The 23,229-nt window shown below is 39.8% G+C and overlaps 1 protein-coding gene across 4 annotated transcripts in view; it reads left to right on the top strand.

Moving 5' to 3' along the window:
* Dock11 (dedicator of cytokinesis 11) overlaps nt 1-23,229 on the top strand; it is a 132,317-nt gene that overhangs the window by 70,637 nt on the left and 38,451 nt on the right. For 3 of the 4 annotated variants that reach the window (XM_048336314.1, XM_048336313.1, XM_048336316.1), the window contains 9 exons: nt 1,658-1,804; nt 4,556-4,639; nt 5,596-5,704; nt 6,646-6,684; nt 8,915-9,093; nt 12,495-12,611; nt 13,904-13,967; nt 14,530-14,639; nt 15,409-15,520. In XM_048336314.1, coding sequence (XP_048192271.1) covers nt 1,658-1,804; nt 4,556-4,639; nt 5,596-5,704; nt 6,646-6,684; nt 8,915-9,093; nt 12,495-12,611; nt 13,904-13,967; nt 14,530-14,639; nt 15,409-15,520 — 961 coding nt within the window. The remainder of the gene's footprint in view (nt 1-1,657; nt 1,805-4,555; nt 4,640-5,595; nt 5,705-6,645; nt 6,685-8,914; nt 9,094-12,494; nt 12,612-13,903; nt 13,968-14,529; nt 14,640-15,408; nt 15,521-23,229) is intronic. The other variant, XM_048336315.1, reaches the window with a different exon arrangement.

The following is a 23,229-nucleotide window of genomic DNA, read 5'->3' as shown; positions in this document are numbered from 1 at the left end:
GCAGTATGGAGATTCCTCAGAAGGCTAAACATAGAACTCCCCTATGACCCAGCAGCCCCACTTTTGGGTATCTATCCAAAAGAACACAAACAAAATCACAGTAAAGCCACTAGCACAACTATGTTCATCGCAGCGCAATTTGTCATAGCTAGAATCTGGAACCAACCCAGATGCCCCTCAGTAGAGGAATGGATCAGGAAAATGTGGTACATATACAGAATGGAATTTTATGCCTCTATCAGAAAGAATGACATTGCCCCATTTGTAAGGAAATGGAAGGGCTTGGAAAAAGATATACTAAGTGAAGTGAGCCAGACCCAAAGAAACATGGACTCTGTGGTCTCCCTTATAGGGAATAATTAGCACAGGTTTAGGCAAGTCACAGCAGAGGATGACAAGAGCCCAATAGCTATATCCTTATGAACACATAAGATGATGCTAAGTGAAATGAACTTCATGTTATGGAAACGACTGTATATTGGAAACCGGGTATACAGGTATTAGAACTAGGAAACTGAAAGGGAATACCAAAATCAAGAGACACAGGGTAAAAAGACAAAGGACTACAAAAGCAATATTTGCAAAACTGTTTGGTGTAAATCAACTGAACAACTCATGGGGGCGGGGCGGAGAGAAAAGGGGAGGAGGGAAGGGGGAATGAGGGAGGAGGTAACAAACAGTACAAGAAATGTATCCAATGCCTAATGTATGAAACTGTAACCTCCCTGTAATACAGTTTGATGATAAATACTTAAAAAAAATAAACAACCAAAAAAGCCAGAAGCAGAGCTATTGCTCAGGTGATAGAGTGCCAGGCTTGGGCAAAGAAGCTCTGGGAGTGTCCAGGCCTTAAGTTCAAACCCCAGAATTGGACCAAAAGCTTTTATAGAGAGACTACTGAAACTGAGATACATACTTTTTGGACCAGAAAAAAAAATAGATTACATTGTGGGAACATTAGTTTCCAAAAGTGGGTCAGAATGACCCATTCTTACTGATGATTTTGGTTATTTATGTTATTAGAGGAAAAAAATTTCCCTGTAAGTATCTAGAATATCTTTAGGGGAGCTATCGTAGAGTTTGATCTTGAGCTTTCACGCTTGCTCACCTCACTTGCTCAGCTGGCAATCTATATATACCACTTGAGCCACATCTCCAGCCCCACTTTTTGCTGGGTGTTTTGGAGATGGAATCTCACTGACTTTTCTGCCTAGGTTGACTTTGAAACAAGATCTTCCAGATCTCATCCTCCTGAATAACTAGGATATAATCCACCCATATGTGGCTCAAATAATCCACCCATATGTGGCTCAATGATGTCTTTTTTTTTTTTTTTTTGCCAGTCCTGGAGTTTGGACTCAGGGACTGAGTACTGTCCCTGGCTTCTTTTTGCTCAAGGCTAGCACACTACCACTTGAGCCACAGTGCCACTTCCAGATTTTTCTATATATGTGGTGCTGAGGAATCGAACCCAGGGCTTCATGTATGCGAGGCAAGCACTCTACCACTAGGCCATATTCCCAGCCCCTCAATGATGTCTTTTTTTAACTTGGTAAAAAAATTTATACTTCAGTTTAAAAACACTTATACATAAAATGTGTTTGAAGGTAAAAATGGCAATTGCTTAAAGGCTTTTTCTGTCCTTATTGAATTGAAGCTTCCCAGGAACCAGAGATTTCCAGAGGAATACCATTGCCTCTTACAGTCGGTGCTGTTCGCCATAATTCCCCATGTGACTATTCGCTACGCAGAGATTCCTGATGAGTCAAGAAATGTGAATTATAGTTTGGCTAATTTTCTGAAGGTGAGTTAAAATTCAGCCTGAACCTGGTAGGGAAGTCTTCACAGAAATGGTCTTGAAAGCATAGACCAAATATTGCCTGTTTTTCTACTGACTGGGCTGACTGGGCTATTATGAACTATGAACTGACTTAATGGATTAAGCCAAGTTTGGTCCTCACCCTACACCCCACTAAAATGACTAATTAAATCAAAAGCCCCACACTGGTGGTTTTGCCAGAAGACAAGCTCGGCTTATTTCACAGTATGTTTTAAGACATATTTCATCTAAATACTGTTAGGTCACATACTTCAAAAGTTTACCATAGTCCCCATTCCTTATCATTCCCCTCACCTTCTTTTTGTATTTAAATCACTTCTCTGACCACCCCCTATTGGCTTTTGAGTTTGCAACTTTGGACCTAAAACAACCTATTTGGTATAATAACTACAGCCTGAAAGTTGCTAAATACATGTGAATGAAAATTGTTAGTTTTGGTTGATGAGGTTATTCTATTTGGGAGATAGCAGCAATCCCTATATTTAGGAAAGAAACATGGTTAACATTATGTTTTATTAGTGTCAGTATGGAAGGTGCAGTATGAGAATGCAGCTGTTTTAGAAAATGGATAACAACACTTGATTTTTCACAGAGGACAGGCGTGACTTTGTAATACATTTGTTTTGCCCTTTTTTCCACTCCCCTCTCTCCTGATAGCTCTTCACCATGCATCAGCCTTTTATTGAGAACTTCATGGTCACTGGAATCCTAGCACTAGGAAGGCTTAGGCGCAAGGACCGAGAGTTAAAGGCCAGCATGGGCTACATAGCAAGACCTTGTATTAAAAAAAAAAAAAAGAAAAAACTTCATGGATGATAATTCACTTAAGCACTTTTAGCATCTGATATACTCTTGTTATTTTAATTAAAAATTCACACATATGTTTCAGCTCTGCAAGTTTTATTTGAGGAAGGCAGAGTCTCCTGACATTGCTCAAGCTGGCCCCAAATTCCTGGGCTCAAGAGATCCTTCAGTCTCAGCCTGCAAGAGTAGCTGTTACACAACAGTGACTAACTCTATGACTTTCTAATGAAAGAATTGTTTTGAGCCTGGTACCAATGAGACTCCATGAGAAAAGTCCAAGAGACTTCATCTCCAAAATAACCAGCCAACTATGCTGGAGACATAGCTCAAGTGGTAAAGTGCTAACTATGAGCAGCCTTGAGGGCCTGAGTTCAAACCCCAATACCAGCAAAAAAATAAGTAACAATAATAATCCACATGTCTTTTTAAAATAAAATAAGGAGTCTAGTGCTGGTGGCTCATGTCTATAATCTTAGCTACTTAGAAGGCTGAGATCTGAGGATCACAGTTTAAAGCCAGCCTGTGCAGAAAAGTCTGTGAGATTCTTGTCACCACTAAACTACAAAAAAAAGAAAAACACAAAAAACAGAAGTGGAGCTGTGGCTCAAGTGGTAGCGTGCTAGCCTTGAGAAAAAAAGAGCTCAGGGACAGTGCCCAGGCCCTGAGTTCAAGCCCCGTGACTGACTCCTCCCCCCCCAAAAAACTAAGCTAAACTAAAGTAAGGATGAAATTATCTGAAATGTAACATCTTAGTTTCTTCAACAGGCTTAAACATAAAGTTTACTATGCAAAGGAAACAGAATAGTGTTGGTTTAATAATAGTAGTATTTACATAACTTCAGTAAACAAACATTTGTTAGGCTTCTGTGTGAGGATTCAAAGAGGTGAGCTCACATTCAAATACGTATAATCATAAAAATGGTAACAATAAAAACACAAACAAAATACTGTAGAAGAATGAAGAAGGGAAAGATTATGACCAGGGAGCATTAGCAAAAGCAAGAAGCATAGTTCTCCAAGACAGATCTGGTGTTCATCCAGAATGGCAGCAAGCTTGATGGGGAAACAAAGCTGGAGAAGTAAGTTAGAACATGCTCCTGAGAATCCTTGAATGCCAGGCTAAGGAGTTGGAGGCAATAGGCAGCTATTTCAAGGTTTTGAGGAGGACATCATTAGGCAGTATCTTAGACATTAATATGAAGGAAATGTATGGAGGGATGAGAGCCTGCCGGGTAATGAGAACCATATATCTATATCTATATATCTTTCAGAGGAAATGAATGTTTTAATAGGCCAAGGCACCAAGTAAACTATTTTTTTTATCTGAATTGTTTATATAAGCAAGCCCACTTCCAACTAACTTATACCCTATACCTCCCTCTGCCCTTAAGGGTTGATTAAAATGAGGCCATATCACTGAATTGATTACAGGTATAAGTGTGTGTGTGTGTGTGTGTGTGTGTGTGTGTGTGTGTGTGTGTGTGTGTTCTTTGAAAATTGTGCAGTTAGAGATCCTTGAGTCCCATTCCAATACTCACTTCATTAATTTTTGACAGCTATTACTATATTATTTGTAAAAATGAAAATATCATCTTAATGTCCTGGGCTTGAACTCAGGGCTTGGGGTCTGTTTCTGAGTTTTTGTGCTCAAGACTAGCACTCTACCACTTGAGACACAGCTCCATTCCTGACTTTTTGGTAGTTAATTGGAGATAAGAGTCTCACAGACTTTTCTGCCTTGGCTGACTTCAAACCGCAATCCTCAGATCTGTCTTCTGCATAGCTAGGATTTATAGATATGAGCCACTGGCTCCTACCTATAGAAGAAATTTTTAAATGTTTTTGGAAGTTTTACATGGGAAACTTTCAGAATTACATAACTAACCTTCCATTTCACTGTGGTTTCTACAGCGCTGTTTGACCCTGATGGATAGAGGATTTATTTTCCATTTGATAAATGACTATATATCTGGATTCAGCCCCAAAGACCCTAAGGTAAGCTATGAGGTCATAATCATAGTGGGTGTCAGATATTAGACCATGACCCCAGGTGATGCTTGTTTGTACCTCAAAGCACAGAATATTTGGATGTGTTTGAAGGGTCCCCAACACTCCTTCCCGGTCAGTAATTCATTAGCATTCTAGTGACCTGATGAGGTTCTTCAGCTGCAGTCTGTGGCTGTGCCCAGGAAGACTTCAGAGCCTTTCCTTCCTGGTTACTCTCCTCCAGCAGTGAAGCAGCCATATGTGTCTAATAGTTCTTTTCAGAGAATCCCATGTGAACCTCAGAATTGAGGGGTTTTATCGGGAGACTAGTCATCTATTGAAACTGGTCAAAATTTTGGATGCTCAGAAGGGAAACAGAAGAGATTTTCACCACAAGCCACACTCAGTCCAAAGGCTACTAGGAAAGACACAGTCTCTCTCATCCCATAGAGAATGCAGCAAAATCCCATTTCCGGAAGTGGTGCTCTGGCTCAAGTGGAAGAGTGCTAGCCTTGAACACAAAGACCCTCAGGCAGAGCACCCAGGCCAAGTTCAAGCCCCACAAGCGACCAGAAAAATCCAAAATCCCATTTCTCAGGTGCAAACCAACATCACCATTATGACAAGTCTTTGAAATACAACATTCTGGGGCTTGTTGTATTCACTGTCTTTTGCACAGGTTGCATCTCCAGGCCTTCTTAGAATACTTATAACTTTCTGTTACAAACCAAAAGCAAAACTCCTAATGTTTGTTTTTTCTAGTGACAAGCAGGGTAGTAGAGGTTTGTTTTGTTTTTTTTTTTATTGTCAAAGTGAAGTACAGAGGGGTTACAGTTTCATATGTAAGGCAGTGAGTACATTTCTTATTCAACTTGTTACCTCCCCCCTCATTTCCCCCCCACCCCTCTAATGTTTTTTAAGTGCTTGCTGAATCTTAAGTTAATATATGATTTCCTCCCATTTAGGTTCTGGCTGAATACAAATTTGAATTTCTACAAACAATTTGTAATCACGAACATTATATACCTCTGAACTTGCCAATGACATTTGCAAAACCTAAACGGAGAATTCAAGGTACTTATTTGTGCTCCATTATTTCAAATTGTTTTCTTCCACTTAAAAAAATTGGCTAGATGGCTGGGAATATGACCTAGTGGCAAGAGTGCTTGCCTTGTATACATGAAGCCCTGGGTTCGATTCCTCAGCACCACATATGTAGAAAAAGCCCAAGTGGTGCTGTGGCTCAAGTGGCAGAGTGCTAGTCTTGAGCAAAAAGAAGCCAGGGACAGTGCTCAGGCCCTGAGTCCAAGTCCCAGGACTGGCAAAAAAAACCCCAAAAACCCAAAACCAAACAAAAAAAATTTGCTAGCACTATTGTAGCATAAGGTTTTCTAGCTAATCAGTTAGCCTGAATGTAGCTGCAGTATTGTTAGCATGCAAAGATCAGGTCCATTACAACCATGGTGCCTTTCCTTTGTAGTATCAGTGGGAATATTCACAGTCTGAAGAAACAGAGCGTGTAACAGATTTCTGTGTAAACACAGATGTCAGATACGAGGAAAATTTCTCTTTGCTTATTTGAATCTTAACTGAAGAAAAAGCAGGTAGAAAGCATGGAAAAAGAAAATATATAGGCTGGAAATATGGCCTAGTGGCTCTAAGAGTGCTTGCCTCGTATACAAGAGGCCCTGGGTTCAATTCCCCAGCACCACATATACAGAAAATGGCCAGAAGCGGCGCTGTGTCTCAAGTGGCAGAGTGCTAGCCTTGAGCAGAAAGAAGCCAGAGACAGTGCTCAGGCCCAGAATCTAAGACCCAGGATTGGCAAAAGAAGAAAAAGAAAAAGAAAAGAAAATATATAGGCAGAGGACAATAGTAGTATATATGTACTAAACTTACAAAATGCCTGCAGTGTTAATCTCCATTACTAGTTTTATTGAATGCTTTGTTGTGTAACACTATTCTTATGTTATTATGTTTTTTATTTGTCCCCTTTCTTTTCATATATCAATTAGATATTTATTCATTTGTGGTGGACTGTTTGACTTCAGTAGGTAGGTTTAACTTGGTTCACTCTAAAGTAGTAATGATGTTTCTAAACATAGTTGATGGAATGATTGGCCATGATGGATGGGCTTGGTTTGCTTTTCAAATCTTCCCTAGCCAACATGAGCCTTTGAATGTATCACACCCAGAACATCTACACAGTGGTGTCTATGTCTCTACTTTTGTGGTGAGAGGGATCTTCCTTCTAATGTCTGTACCCAGGAAACAAGTTTCTACTGCTTGCCAGCTTGGGGAATCAGGGGTGGGCTTCAGGGTATGTGTTCTGCTAGGGAGGGGGAGCACTTCTCCCACACTTGCCTCCTCCCTCACCTTCTTTCATGGCAACTTGGCCTCAATTTTGAAGATGTGCTTGAAAACACCTGATTGCATTCATTCACATCACTGGAGTTACAAAGTAAAAGAACAATAAATTACCATTGAAAATAAATCTACCCAAAAAAGGCTACCTTGACTAATCAGTACTGTCTGGCCCTTGTACATAGAAAATAATTACAATCCACACCAAAAAATAGCATGGCAAATGCTGAAAGAAACTCTTATGTTTCTTTTTGGGACTTTTGGAATGTCTCTGCTCACTACTGATGGACTTGGTGGTAGAATTCAAGCCAGTTACATTGGCAACTATTCATAATTTGATTCTGAGCATGTATAGCTCATATACATCCCCTAGTATTTACTAATAGCTATAAGTGGCTCAGGGAAGAGAAGGGGAAGATAAATAATAAAGATTTAGGATTAAAATTAATTACTTGCATCACTTATAAAGTCCTAACTGGATACCATTACATTATATTAGGGGCTAAACAGCCAAATAATTTTTTAAGAAATTGAAGACAAACTTTTTTGCTTTCTGGCCTAACAAAATTATATAGTAGGTGGAAAGAAATAAAGAATTCTATTATAGATATTAATAAACTTGCCAGGTATGGTGGCCTGTGCCTACATTCCTAGCTACTCAGAAGGTAAAGGTTGGGAGGATTAGAGTTGATGCCAAACTAGGCAAAATGTTTGTGAGACTCCATGTCCATCAATAAAATTTGGACATGGTGGTATATGTCTGTCATCATAGCTTAGTGGGAAGTAAAAATAGGAGCATCATAGCCAGGCCAAAATAGGAATAAATGTGAAACTCTAATAAAAACAAATAAAAAATGGCTAAGAGCATAGCCCAAGGGATAGAGCACCTGCCTAATAAGCACAAGAACTGAATTCAAGATCCTGTATTCAAAAAAGTTTTTTCTTTACTAAACTTGATTACAATCCCTTGAGAGAGAGAGAGAGAGAGAGTGCCTGTATCTGTGCCTGTGCGTGTATTTGCGTGCCCATGTATGCTAAGGCTTGAACTCATTGTGTGCTGTCCCTGAGCTTTTGTGCTAAAGGCTAGCACTCTACCACTTGAGCTACAGTCCAACTTCCAGCTTTCACCAGAAGGTAGTTGGTGCTAAGAGTCTCACAAACTGCCCAAGCTGGCTTCAAACTGTGATCCTTAAATCTCAGCCTCCTATGTAGCTAGGATTACAGGCATGAGCCACCAGTGCCCCTCCCTTTTGAGTTTTTAGATGCAATTGCCAAGCATAGTCTAGAATTTAACTCACCCAGAGATCTAAAAAGGAAAGAAAAGTACAATTTGAAATGATGGTTTTATGATATTAAAGAACTGGAGTGAAATGAGGCTGGTTTGGTTATTTTCCTTATAGCTCAAGTATATGTTCAGGCTGATACATAATGATGACTACAACAGTCCATGCTTATTTTATTATTGTTAGAATGATCCAATTGTCTAGTTTCTCTTCCTTTTCCCATTTTTCAAGGAATAAGTGGATAAATAAATCAAGCATTGTGCAGAGTTGAATTGCTAGTTGTCACTAAATCCCTTCAGATATAAATAAATGTGTTATGGCATTGCCAGATATAGAACAATTTCACTTTAGGTTCTAATTGAAGATTTTTAAGACTTTTAAAAGAATCTAGGGGGAGAAAAGACTTTTTTCCTGTCTGAAATTGTCATTAAAACTGTCATCTAGTCCTAATTACCAGAGCTCCTGGCTTGTAAAAATTTGCATGCTCATTTTATATTCTAAAAGAATCAATCCATTTCATCACTAATGAAAAGTATAAACCTTGCTGGCATGATCACATATTAAATGAAGGCTGTATTTTAATTGTATGGTAATTTTTGGAATATTTTTGTGTGTGTCTAAATTTATTGTACTGCAGATTCAAATCTTGAATACAGTTTATCAGATGAGTATTGCAAGAATCATTTCTTGGTTGGTCTGCTTCTGAGGGAAACCTCCATTGCTCTTCAAGACAATTATGAGATAAGATACACAGCTATCTCTGTAATAAAGAATCTTTTGACAAAGCATGCATTTGACACTCGATACCAGCACAAGGTAAGGATGTCCACACTTTTTCTGTATCACATTAGTTTGTTTCTACTAAGATTTTTCATTAAAGATGGTTTCCAAGCTGGGCATTGGTGGATTATGCCTGTAATCTTACCTAGTCAGGAGGCTGAGATCTGAGGATCACAGGAGAAAGCCATCTTGGGCAGAAAAATCCATGAGACTATTATTTCCTGTTAACCACCAAAAAAAAATAATCCAGAAGTAGGGCTTTGACTCAAACGGTAGAGCACTAACCTTGAGTATAAAGCTAATAGACACTGCCCAGGCTTTGAGTTCAAGCCCCAGAACTGGCCAAAAGAAAAAAAAGATAAAGTTTCCAACTAGTCACAGAATATGAGCATTAATGCAAATATATTTGTATAAATAAGTTTTGTTTCTATTTCAAGTCATTAGCCTTTGTAAATAAAATCTGTCCCAGTAATTGTTAAAGCAAATTACTGGTTCCTCAAATTATTTTTCATTTCGTGGCACAGGGGAACAAATCCAGGGCTTGTATATACTGTATTGCACCACTGAGTTATCTGTTACCAGCTCCTCACATTTTAAAGAACAAGATACAGATGGTCAATGGTGGCCCACATCTGTAACTCTAGCTACTGAGGATTACAGTTTGAAGCCTGCCTGGGCAGGAAAGTCCATGAGACTCTTACTCCCATTAACCACCAAAAAGCCCAAAGTAGAGCTATTATGGCTTGCCTTGAGTGGAAAAAGCTCAGAAACAGCACCCAGACACTGAGTTCAAGCCCAAGGACCACCACCAAAACAAAAAAGATAAGTGCGTCATGATTGATTATGTAAACTAATTATGAAAGTAAAAATACCATGAGTTGTAACACATTCAGTCAAACATATATACTTTAATACCAAATAAGTAGACATGATATTGTTGAATCAGTGGATAATCATAAAACATATTAAGTATATCATATAGAAAATATATAATATCTGATTTTTCTTCTAACTGAAAAAGATGGTGGGAAGGTATGTTCTTCCAGTGGCCATAGCTTTGTACGTGTTACACATTATCTGTGTGTAAAGGCTTCAGTTAGGAATATGTGAAAAACTGAAATAGCTGTGACATGTTATTAATCAATCTGTAGTCTATAAAATAGTTGGCCATTTTACCATACAAGCTTTGTTTTAGTTTTCTCACAAACTCCTCAAAGTTCTCAATTATGAGAACAATGTTTGTACCACTGCAACTTCTCTTTTCTTGGAGTCTAGTGTCTCTACATATCTCCTGAGAAATATTTGTAGTTGAAGAAGAGCAATAAATGAATTTATGTCCAAGAACCCATAATAGTTTTAGTTCCCAGCTTTATGTACTTATTTACAAATGTAGCACTCTCCCACCTTTTACAGATGACATTACAGATCATATTCTTGTCATTGTTGCTTTAATCAAAGCAAATAGGTCTCTCTTCCTCTCTCCCTCCCTGTCTCTCTCTCCCTCCCCTCCTCTCTCCCTCTCGCTTCTCTTTCTCTCCCTCCTTCTTTCCCTTTCTCCCTCATTTTTATAATTCAATAGTAGCATTTGGTGCCCTAGCACCTCTTCTGATCAAGGCGCCCTTCTCCTCAGAATGAGGCTGGGAAAGGTGGGGGTGGCGGCCTCATTAGAGTCCTCACTCAGTTCAGTGTCGTATGAGGGCCAAAAATCTAGACACGGCTGACCAGCTTCCTTGGAGGCCAGGATCCAGTAGAAGGGCATATGCACTGGAAAGCTTGCAGATGCCTGCTAGTCCCCCAGCTACCTCCAGCATGGGGTAACATGTGTGCCTGACTTGTGCAGGCACAGTAGTTCTGCCACAAGCTGCTGCAAAGGTGCCTTCATGGTAGCAAGCACCTTCTGTGTGTTCGCGAATGTGGCACACTGCATGAACCACTTGCTACACAATAAGCAGATGTGCACAGCTTCCCCACTACCCTCAGCTCATCCTCGTGCTGTGCTATTGGGAGCACCAGCAGCCTGGGCCCCATTCACAAAGCCATTCCTAGAGTCTATGCACTGGTAAGACCTGGATGCCAGGGAAAGGCATGGGTGAGGAGACCCCTTCCTCTTACCCCCCACCCCCACCACCACATGGCAAGCCTTCATGCATGAATTCATTCATTTACCTCTTTTCCACTACTGCTATATATCCATTCATTCAAATAGTGTGTGTTGATAAGCTGCTGTTGTACGCTGCACCAGGAATGTAGATGCCCATGACAGCTGTGTTCCTACTCTCATAAAGTTCAACCTCACTGAAGTTAAAGCCGAGGATAGTACTTCTATCTGCTTTCTAGGTATACCCTGCTGATAATTTTTACCTCATGTACTCAATGTTTAAAGGATGTAACTTAACACTATACCATGTATAAATCTAAATGTCTTAACAAAACTGTGTGTGTGTGTGTGTGTGTGTGTGTGTGTGTGTGTGTGAATACAAGGAACACAGTGGCTGGTTATCTACCCCTTGAGCCACACCTTCAGCCCAGCTTTTTGGGAGATGGAATGTCATGGAGTTTTCTGCCTAGACTGGCCTCAAACAGCAAATCCTTTAGATCTTATTCTCCCGAGTAACTAGGATTACAGCTGTGAGCCAACAGTGACCCTCTTACTTATAGTCTTTTTCTTTTTCCCCACCAGTCCTGGGCCTTGAACTCTTTTGTTCCTCAAGACTGGCACTCTACCACTTAGACCACAGCTCCACTTTTTTTTCTTCTTTATTGTGAAAGGGAAGTACAGAGGGGGTTACAGTTTCATATGTAAGGCAGTGAGTACATTTCTTATCCAACTTGTTACCTCCTCCCTCATTTCCCCCTTCCCCCTCCTCCTTTCTCTCTCCCCCCCCATGAGTTGTACAGTTGTTTACACCATATGGTTTTGTAAGTGTTGCTGGTGCATTGGTTTGTCTTTTTATCCTTTGTCTCTCGATTTTGGTATTCCCTTTCCCTTCCCTAGTTCCAATACACGTATATACAATATCCAGGGTACTAAAATCAGTTACAGTGATATCAGGGGTATAATCACTGGAAGGGAATATGAGACAAAAAGAAAAAAAGGTATGGTTTCACATGACATGTTGAAAATAACTACAACAATGATATGCCACTTGTTTCCATAACTTGAAGTTAGCATCGTGTTATGTGTTCATATGGGCATAGCTATTGCAGCTCCACTTTTTAAAAAATTAAATTTTATTTCATTTTTTGGTGGTTAATTGAAGGTAAAAAAGCTTTCCTGCTCCAGTTGGCTTTGAACTGTAGCCTTAAATCTCAGCCTCCTGAGTAGCTAGGAGGTGCCCACCCCTAGTAGTCTTTTAAACTGATACATGGAGCCAAGTCTGTTTTTCTTGTCATATATAGACATATTATACACAAATCAAGGTTTTATTAATTTTCAGAACCTACAAGCTAAAATAGCACAATTGTACCTCCCATTTGTTGGTCTACTCTTGGAAAATATTGAGCTACTTGCTGGTCGAGACATCTTGTATTCCTGCACAGCCATGCCAAACTCTGTAAGTATTACTGCATATGTCTGTTGGCACTTTATCCTGTTTTACTGAATGCATTTAGAATTACAGGTCATAGTCTGTGTGGTTTTGAACTTGAGTCCTTTTTTTTACTTCACTTTCACATCTTCACTAGTTTTCCTAGAGCAAAGCTTCTCTAACTCACAGATTTCTTATGTCAGCCATAGGCAGAGCCAGATAATCTGTTTCTAACAAACTTAACTGCCTCTGGACCAAGGAACATAATTTAAATAATGATATCCAAGAGAACACCCAGCACTTAGGGAGCACATGTAGTAGGATCAAGAGTTTGAGGACAGCTACACAGCAAGTTCTAGGTGAACCTGGGCTGCAGAATGAGGCCCTATCTCCAAAACTGATTTGCTGTAAGAATTATATGTTATTACTTCACCCAGTGGGGCTCATAACTCTTGCCCATCTTCCTGTTCTGAACAATCCCAGATCACCTAACACTTTGCATAGCTGTGTCATATTGTTAGGTAACAGGTTAAATTGTGTCCTCTACAAGTTACTCTGGAATTTTCCCTAAGAAATACCCCAGCAGCCGTCTTAGACTTGCCTCGGATTCTAGGCCTGGGGCATTCAGTCACAGCAGTGAGTCCAGCTGGTCTTTCTTCACATGTAAAGCTCATGCATGTGCTTGTTCCACATACATGTGACAGGGAAAATTGGAAATATTTTGTCTATCTGTTGTTTTTTATTTCAGCTCAAATTCACTTAGGGCTGCTGCTCACACCCATACCACTAGCATTGCTAGAAGTTTCCCAGGAAGAAAATGGAGTGATGTTTAAACTGTACCAGTTATAGCCCTGTAGATTTATGCCATTTGCCAAAGATCATGGATATGGCAGCATGCTTGTAGTTTTGTTGTGTGTATGTGCGTGTGCATGTGTGTGTATGTACCAGTACTGGGGCTTGAACTCCGGACCTTGTGCTCTCTCGTGGTATTTTCATTAGGCTGGTGCTCTACTACTTGAGCCACTGCTCTCCACTTCTGGCTTTTTACTTGTTAACCGCACATAAGAGTCTCACGGACTTTACTGCCTGGGCTGGCTTTGAACCTCGATCTCAGAACTCACTCTTCCGAGTAGCTAGGATTGCAGGTGTGAGCCACCAGTGCCCAGCTAGCAGCTATTTCTTTTTAAAGAGTTGCTTAAATACTGAGTACAGGCACTCCCTGATTTAGACTTTCTTAGCAGTACCTTACTCTGTTCCTTCAGACTCCTCTACTAGTATGCAAATGGTTTAAAGGACACCGGTATCACATTCTGTTACAGGCATCCAGGGATGAGTTTCCATGTGGCTTTACTTCACCTGCAAACAGAGGGAGTCTGAGCACTGGTAAGTCACCCTTATAAAGGTTATATATTGCATGAGGGTTTAGAGATGTACCTTTTACCTCTTTTTAAAATATTTCATTCATAAAATACAGCATGATCTCTACATTTTCATCCCAATTTGACACGTATTTGAAGCCATCTTTCTTTGCCTAGGTTGTCTAAGCTTGTGAAAACACAGCTAGGTATACTGGCCAGACAGAAGATGAGGGAAGATACTGGCCTCTCATTATCCTTTATCTGCCACTTGTTTGGGGGCAAGACACCTTTTCTGGGCCCCAGTTAGCTTATCTGTAAAAATTTCTCTTGAATTATGTACGTTATTTTAGGACTTCCAAGGCATTTCATGTAATTTCCTACACAGTGATAGTATATAGAGGGGGAAAAAGCGATCATTTGATCTTTGCTTGGTCTCTTATGGGGCTTTGGTACATAGTATAAGTTTCACATTTTAACTTATCAAGATCAATTCCCTATATCTTGACTTAAATGAATGTAGGAATTGGTTTTAGAATTCTTTTGCAGGATACTTCTATTATTAACAAAGACTTGGCTTTTTTTTCCAGCCTATGGATCTTTTCAAAATGACCGTGGAATTAGGAGGGAAGATTCGAGAGGTTCTCTTGTCCCAGAAGGAGCAACAGGCTCTCCAGATCAGGGCAGCACTAGTGAACATGTAAGGAGCTAAATGTATAGGAAAAGCCTAGTAAAGTCTTAGGCTACTGTGGTCTCTTAAAACAAACATTCAGGAGCCAAGCACCAGTGGCTCACACCTGTAATCCTAATTACTCAGGGGGCTGATATCTGAGGGACAAGGTTTGAAGCCAGTCCAAGCAGGAAAGTCCACTACCAAAAAAATCCAGAAGAGGACCTGTGGCTCAAGTAGTCGAGTGGCAACATTGAGTGCTAACTTTGAGCAAAAATGCTAATGGATAGCACCCAGGCCCTGAGTTCAAGCCCTAAAAATAGCACAAAAATAGTCATTCAGGAATTAGAGTTCAGTTGGCTTTTTTTTTTTTTGCATTGGTGGGACACAAAATCAGGGAGCTGTACATGCTAAGAAAGTGCTCTCCCTTTGAACTCTATCTTCAGCCCTAAAATGTTTTGCTTTCATATATCTTAATTCTCCTACACATTAAATCATTTCTCCAGAAACAGCCATATATCATAATTTTAAAACATTGGTACTAAAACACAAGATATATGGAAATTAAAAATATAAAAATTTCATGGCTATATATCTCAAAAGTCTCCAAAGCAATTTCCTATGGTATCACTAGGTACTGTAGCAACAGAGATTCAACCCATTTACCAGCCAATTGTTACATACAATTTAGATAGATTTTTATGATTTTCCCAAGTAACATTCGCGATAGTTATTGAGCTTAAACTATGAGATATTGTCATATGGCTAGTCTCACAAATGTCTTCTCTTTATATTACAGACCCGGCAGAGTTCTATAAGGAATAGTGTATCCCAGTATAACCAGCTGGATCAGAATGAAATCAAAAGCCTCTTGATGTGCTACCTGAATATAGTAAAAACGATTTCTGAAGGTGAGTTATCAACATATTCAGAGTAAACTATTAGGTGTCCATCATGATGAGTTCACAAACCATTATATGTAAGTAGATGACATGCTTATTAGAAACAGACCTTTGAAGATTCTGATTTTAAAATGTCCCTAAAATGATCCTTAAAATAAGTTAATATTAATAATGCAAGTTTGAATCTTTGAAATAGCTTGACATAAATATTAATTAAAATTTATAAAACTGTTTTCATGCAGAATATAGAATTCACTAATCAGCATTGATAGGGAAGAAATAATAACAACTCATAGATAACTCCATAGTTTTTATTTGACCCAGGATTTGAACAATCAGAACCAAATAAACAAACACCAGAAATAAAAACCAATTAACACCAGGGGGAGGGAATGCCACCATCCTCTCTGTTGTGTCACTGGTACTCTTCTGGTGTTCCATCATCAGGCTGCTTGCTCCTTGATGTAGGACCGAATTATTTACTAGTGTTACCAGATCCTCTTTACACTTTATGCTGGAATATAACCAAGGATTAACTGCATGTCTTCTGAAAGTAAAATCAGATTCTCTTATTATTCACACAATTCCCTTCCACTTCTTCCATTTGTACTTTGCTCAAAAAAAGGCATTAATGAAAAACATAAAAGCCACCTACATTAAGCATTACATAATGCATACATGCAGTAAAATACAGGTGCCTTATAAATTATAAAGCACTGCAAAATAAATAAATTTAAAATAAAGCAAAAAAAATACATACCTGGGTTCTGAGCACCGTCATCACTGTTCTTCTTATACAAATTGAACTGGAAGCTCGAACTCAGGGCCTGTTGCTTGCTTAGAGAAGTGCTTTACCACTGAGCTAAACCATAGCCCACATTAAAAATTTCTTTTTGGTATTGAGGATTTGAACCCAAGGTTTAGCTTGTAACCTTCATCCTCAGACTATTTTTAACTTAATTTACTAAATATTACTGCTTGTTTTTGCAAGTGGAAATCATAAAGATAGTAATAGCAACTAAAGCAAATCATCAGACTTAAATGAATAATAAATTCTAGAGCACTTGAGCAAAATAAAAGAATCTGAAAAATGAAATTTTCAGGAATGGATGATGGCCTCATCCCTGTTTAGGCAAGTGCTTTACTACTGAGCTAAACCTTGGACCGAAGGCCTAGCTCATAATCTTTACTCCTTAGCCTATTTTTTAAGTTATTTTACTAAATATTACCTATATAAAATATTTTTGCAAAAATGCAGACCATAAAGGTATTGATGGACTAAAGATACTGATAGCAATTAAAGTAAGACTTATATGAAGAATAAATTCTAAAGCACTTTAGTAATATTTTTGAAAAAATGAAAAACAGACTTATATGAATAATAAATTCTAAGGCCACATTCATAAAATAAAAAAAAAACCTGAAATATAAAAGTTGCAGCAATGGGCTGGGTGCTGGTGGCTCACACCTGTAATCCTAGCTACTTAAGAAGCTGAGAGCTAAGGATCACAGTTCAAAGCCAGCCCGGGATGGAAAGTCCATGAGACTCTTATTTCCAAATAACCACCAGAAAACTGGAAGTGGCGCTGTGGCTCAAGTGGTAGAGCACTAGCCTTGAGCTGAAGAGCTCAAGGACAACACCCAGGCCCAGAGTTCAAGCCTGATTGGCCAAAAAAAAAAAGCAGCAGTGGACGATTTAAAGTAACAAAATAATACTAAGGGGATATGATGGGCCTCCATGTTTAGGTAAATAAATTTTTTAAAAATTGTGCTGGTCCTGGCACTTGAACTCGGGGTCTGAGCACTGTCCTTGAGCTTCTTTTGCTCAAGGCTAACTCTGTACCAATTGATCCACAGAGCCCTTTTTCAGTTTTTGCTTTTGAGTAGATTACTGGAGATAAGAGTCATGGACTTTCCTTCCTGGGCTGGCTTTGTACAGGGATCCTCAAATCTCATCCTCCTGAGTAGCTAGGATTATGGGTGTGAGCCACCACTCCCAGCTTTCAATTTAAAAAAAATCTAAAAAATACATGGGGGGAAAAAACCTGGAAAGTAAGAGGAGAGAGGAAAAAAGTGAAGGAAAGAAGAAATGCATTGTAACTAGTTCTCTCCTCCTTCAATCCAGTATATACATGTACACTCACAGGCACACGCGCGCACACGCACACACGCACACATGCGCACACACACACACACACACACACTGCCACTACCACCGCCACACACTATGCTAGCCAGAGACCAGTCTGGCATGATTTTTTATGTCATAGGTAAAACCATGACAGATAAAGTTGATAGTTCTGCTTTAAAGTTGGCAGTTCCACTTCGTCTTGTAAATGTTGACTTTGCTTGCTCTCTGCCAAAGATTTGTCGATTAGATGTTTCTTTCTTCTGCTATTTTTGATTTTTACAAAAGTACATTTTCAATAACTGTAGTCTGTCACCTCTCTGTATAAAGTCTGTATGTAAAGTCATGTCCTTTTTATTCTGAAAAATGTTTCTGGATCCTTGTCAATGGATAGAGTTCAGTTACTTACCCTGTAAATATTCTACTTTATTTACTATGTACATTTAGATGATGAGTCTTTACAAGTACACACCCTTCAGGTCTTCTCTTGGCTTTCTTTTTTATAGAGTCATAAAGAATTGGAAGTTTAATGTCTACAAAAAGGTGTTATAACTGTACACTCTTTTGGCTGTAGGATTCTGAAGAATGTATTTCCCCTTTATTTATAGCTATATTTTATTAACTAGAAACAATTCAATTTTTCAGTCTCGGAAACATTTGCCATTTTAGATCTTAACTGCCTCATATTGATAAGAAAAACAGTCAGGAATTATCAGTTAGTCTTTAGTTGACTAGAAGACTGTTCCACATGCAAGAAAGCTCTTCCTTAAGAGCTACCAGAAGATGACCTGGCTTCTACTTTTACTGCAGGTCTTAAAGCCCTATTGCTTTGCACCTTGCTTTGTGCTTTGGTTTGTTCCTTGCGTTGCCCCTTTGCACGTTGCTTTGTATTTTGGCTTGGGCCCGGCTTTGCGCTTTGGCTTGGGCCCCGCTTTGCGCTTTGGCTTGGGCCCGGCTTTGCGCTTTGGCTTGGGCCCCGCTTTGCGCTTTGGCTTGGGCCCCGCTTTGCGCTTTGGCTTGGGCCCCGCTTTGCGCTTTGGCTTGGTCCTGGCTTTGTGCTTTGGCTTGGTCCTGGCTTTGTGCTTTGGCTTGGTCCTGGCTTTGTACTCTGGCTTGGGCCTGGCTTTGTACTCTGACTTGGGCCTGGCTGTGAACCAGGCTTTGAACCATACTTTGCACCTTGCTTTATACCTTGCTGTGTACTTGTAGATGGACCAGTGGTTTGTTTCTTGAAAGATATTTCAGGAGTGTCTGGCATTGAAACCACAGTTTCACAAGGAACAGCAATTGCTGATCTTTTCACAGGTCTTGAAGTATAATCAGAAGGAAATATATTCAAAGATTGTGTTGTCTTCTTCTGTGAATTAGGAAGGCAAAAGCTTACCTTATAATTCAACAGTTTCTCTTGTGTTTCACTATCAGTAGCTGAGCTGTCATCTGAGGAATCATCAGAAAGATCAAAAAAAATCTTAGCTTTACTTTCAGACTTGTCTGTGGAGGCCTGGTCTGAGTCATTTGATGGAGGTTTTCTTTTTAAGCGGTTAACATTTTTTTTAAGAAAGCTCGGGGTATCTGAAACTTCAGTGTCAGTTTCAGCCACTACAGGAGAATTTTCATTTGCTTGTTCTTGGGGAGAGCCTCCAGAGGTATGCTGGCTATTACTAGTGCTTTTCTCAGTAGAGGGATTTGGGCTATCTGATGGAACTGTTACAATTGAACTTTCTTCCTGCCTCCTTCGAGATACAGATTGCCTCTGTCCTGAAGATGGTATTAGTGGTATTCTGGTGGGCTCCCTCAGCTGAATTAGTTCTGAAGGCTCTTGGACTGAAAAAACGGACTTTTGAGTAGAAGGAATGAAATCATCTTCATCATCACTATCAGAGAAGCAAATATATGGTCGCTCTCTCTGTGTTGCTAGCAGGGGAAGTGGTTCGTTTTCAACACTTACTTCAATGTCATCAGTGTTCCTAACACTTTGTATTTCAATCACTTCATCCTCAACCAATTCAGTATGTCCTATCTTCATTAAACAGCGGTCACATGTTTTCGCCTTTAACTCATTTTGCAAATCTTGTACGGTCCTCCTGAGGCTGTTACACTGTTTGATCAAATCTCGTATTTTTAAATCCTTCCGTCTTTCTACACTATTTAACGTTGCCTGTAAGTGATCAACCTCTTTTTCATGGAGCTCTTTTACCATTTGCAAGGCCTTTTCAAATTCATCACTATCACTAACTGTCAATATATCTTTTATTGAAGAATTAACACTTTCCTCATCTTCCACGACACTGCCCTCTGCAGACTCCATCTTGTTTCACTGATTTAGAAACAATTAGAATAATTAGTTCCAAACAAAATGGCGGGCGGGCGGCCGGCCGGCCGGACTGAGGGCCGCAGGCCGCCGGCCACCAGCCACCCCCCCCAACCTCCCCCCAAACCAACACCTTCAGGCCCTTTCTTACAGACTTTCTAGAGAGTACCTCAGGACAATGAAAGTTAGGACAGTCTCACCAGTTTTCGAGGAAGGAAGAAACTTGTTTTTCTTCAAAAAAGCGAAGCCGGAGCCGAGAGGGAACTGGTCACCTTCGAAAGTGTGGCGCAGCACCCTCAGAGGCTGACCCGCAGTGCATTCTGGGAGAGTCCGTTAGTTTGGAAGAGACCAAAAGGCAGGGGAGACCCGAAGTCAACCCCCAGCTTAATTTTGAAAAGCAAATGGTTTTCACCTCTCTTTTGACATTTGTATTTTTGACCATCAATATTTTATAATTGTTGAACACTGTAAATAACCATAGGCTTATTTAAAAAAATTAAAAGTTACTAAGTCAGACCCCTCTCAAAACGCCATCACCCTGCCATAAAGCCAACAATGTCTTGTCCCTGTCAAGTTAATTCTGGAGGGAAAGACCGTTATTTTGGAAGAGACCAAGAGGCAGGGGAGACCAGAAGTCACGTGCAGCTTAATTTTCAGAAGCAAATCATTTTCACTTCCTTTTTAACGTTTTTACTTTTTATGATTAATATTTTATTATTGTTGAGAACTGTAAATAACCACAGGCACTTTTCTCAAAAATTAAGTTACTCACTGTCCCCCCCAAAAAAAAATTTCCTCAACTCCATCACCCTGTCATTATTTTGGAAGAGACCAAGAGGCAGGGGAGACCAGAAGTCACGTGCAGCTTAATTTTCAGAAGCAAATCATTTTCACTTCCTTTTTAACGTTTTTACTTTTTATGATCAATATTTTATTATTGTTGAGAACTGTAAATAACCACAGGCACTTTTCTCAAAAATTAAGTTACTCACCGTCCCCCCCCCAAAAAAATTTCCTCAACTCCATCACCCTGTCATAAAACCAACAATGTATTGTCCCCGTGGCATCTTTTTTTTTTAGTTTTTATTTTCAAACTGATATACAGAGAAGTTACAGTTTCATACGTTATGCATTGGAAACACTTCTTTTACTGTTTGTTACCTTGTCCCTCATTCCCCCCTCTCTCCTCCCCCTAAATTTTTTTTTGGCCAGTCCTGGGCCTTGGACTTAGGGCCTGAGCACTGTCCCTGGCTTCTTTTTGCTCAAGGCTAGCACTCTGCCACTTGAGCCACAGCGCCGCTTCTGGCCATTTTCTGTATATGTGGTGCTGAGGAATCGAACCTAGGGCCTCATGTATACGAGGCAAGCTCTCTTGTCACTAGGCCCCCCGGCATCTTTGAAGGCTATATCTAAGGTAAAAATTGAATCGTTCTCCTATTTTGGGGGGAAGGGCAACCCTCAGGGCCTGGTATGACCCTGATGGTTTCTTTTCTTTCTTTCTTTTTTTTTTTTTTTTTTTTTTTTTTTTTTGCCAGTCCTGGGGCTGAATTCACGGCCTGAGCACTGTCCCTGGCTTCTTTCTGCTCAAGACTAGCACTCTACCACTTGAGACACAGCGCCACTTCTGGCCTTTTCTATATATGTGGTGCTGTGGAATCGAACCCAGGGCATCATGCACCCAAGGAAAGCACTCTATCGCTAAAACACATTCCCAGCCAATTTTTGTATTTGTTTTTCTCAAAGCTGGTGCTCTACCACTTGAGCCACAGCTCCACTTCTGGTTACTTGTTGGTTAGTTGGAGATAAGAGTGCCATGAACTTTCCTGCTGGGGCTGGTCTCAAAGCTGAGATCCTCAGATATCAGCTTCCTGCTTAGGTACCTGTAATCCTAGCTACTCACAAGGCTGAAATCTGAGGATTGTGGTTTGTAGCCAGCCCAGATAGAAATTTCCATAAGATTCTTTTTTTTTTTTTTTTTTTTTTTTGCCAGTCCTGGGCCTTGGACTCAGGCAAGCACTCTTGCCACTAGGCCATATTCCCAGCCCTCCATAAGATTCTTACACCTCCGCTTAATCAGCGAGAAGCTTAAAGTGAAGCTGTGGCTCAAGTACTATCGTTCCAGTTTTGAGCAGAAAAAGCCAAGTGAGAGACCCTGAGTTCAAGACCCAGGATAGGCATGCATGTGCACGTGTGCGCATACACACATGTAGATCAATAGAAGCTGAGTACCAGTGGCTCATGCCTGTATTCCTAACTACTGAGACTTGGAAGCTCTGGAGCATAAAAGTCCACAAGATTCCATCTCCAACTGATCAGCAAAAAGTAGGGCTCATGCATAACTCAATTGGCAGAACCTAATCTAGCAAACAAGCCTAGGTAGTATGAGACCTATGAGTTCAAGCTTCTATACCACCAAAAGAAGTAGAGAGAGAACAGACATCAAAGTTCATAAATTAAAACTGAAGAAAAGGTGGAAAATACTTATATTTCTTCCTGTAAAGTTCTTAAACTTTTTGGTTTGCAGAACAGAATCTGTTGACTAGCAGGTAAAAGCACCCAACTTACAAAAAAAATGCATACAAACCTACCAAGTTGCATTAAGATTTTAGTATTTGTTAAAAACATAGGTCTTAGGGAAAAACACAATTTCCCTTCCTTTTGATAAGAACATAAAGATAAACCATCCAAAAGAATATTTACAAAGTGAATACAAAGAACTGTGGAAGCGGAAATTACAGATAAAATGATATACCTGAAATTAAATGCAAAAGAATACAGTGTGTCCAGGCATTCTCACCTATAATTCTAGCTACTGGGGATATGAAAATCAGAAGGATGATGAGTAGAGGCTAGCTCAGGCAAAAACTTTGCATAACCCCAATTTCAACCAATAAAAAACTGGCAAAGTGGTATGCCTGTCATCCCAGCTACCCGGAAGTATAACTAGAAAGATCAAAGTCCAGGCTGCCCAGACAAAAAGTAAAACTCTACTTAAGAAATAACAAAAGCAAAAAGAGTTAGCTAGCTAGATACTAGATCACCTGCCTCACATGCTCAAGCCCCTGAGTTCGAACCCCAGCACCACCAATTAACAAAAAGATTGCATTATTTAAGCTCAGTATAGTAGTATATGCCTGTGATCCCAAAAGTCCACAGGCTAGTACTGAACGATGTAGAGTTTGAGGCTAGCTTAGGCCTCATAGTGAAACCTTATCTCATAAAACAAAATACATTTTGAGTGTTAGCTACTTTGAGAGGAAAGGACAATATAGATGAAAC

Source organism: Perognathus longimembris, chromosome 28 (assembly GCF_023159225.1).
Source record: "Perognathus longimembris pacificus isolate PPM17 chromosome 28, ASM2315922v1, whole genome shotgun sequence".
In the NCBI taxonomy this organism is placed as follows: Eukaryota; Metazoa; Chordata; class Mammalia; order Rodentia; family Heteromyidae; genus Perognathus; species Perognathus longimembris.
The sequence above is the reverse complement of the archived record's forward strand: the minus strand, read 5'-3'. Positions and strand labels throughout refer to the sequence as shown.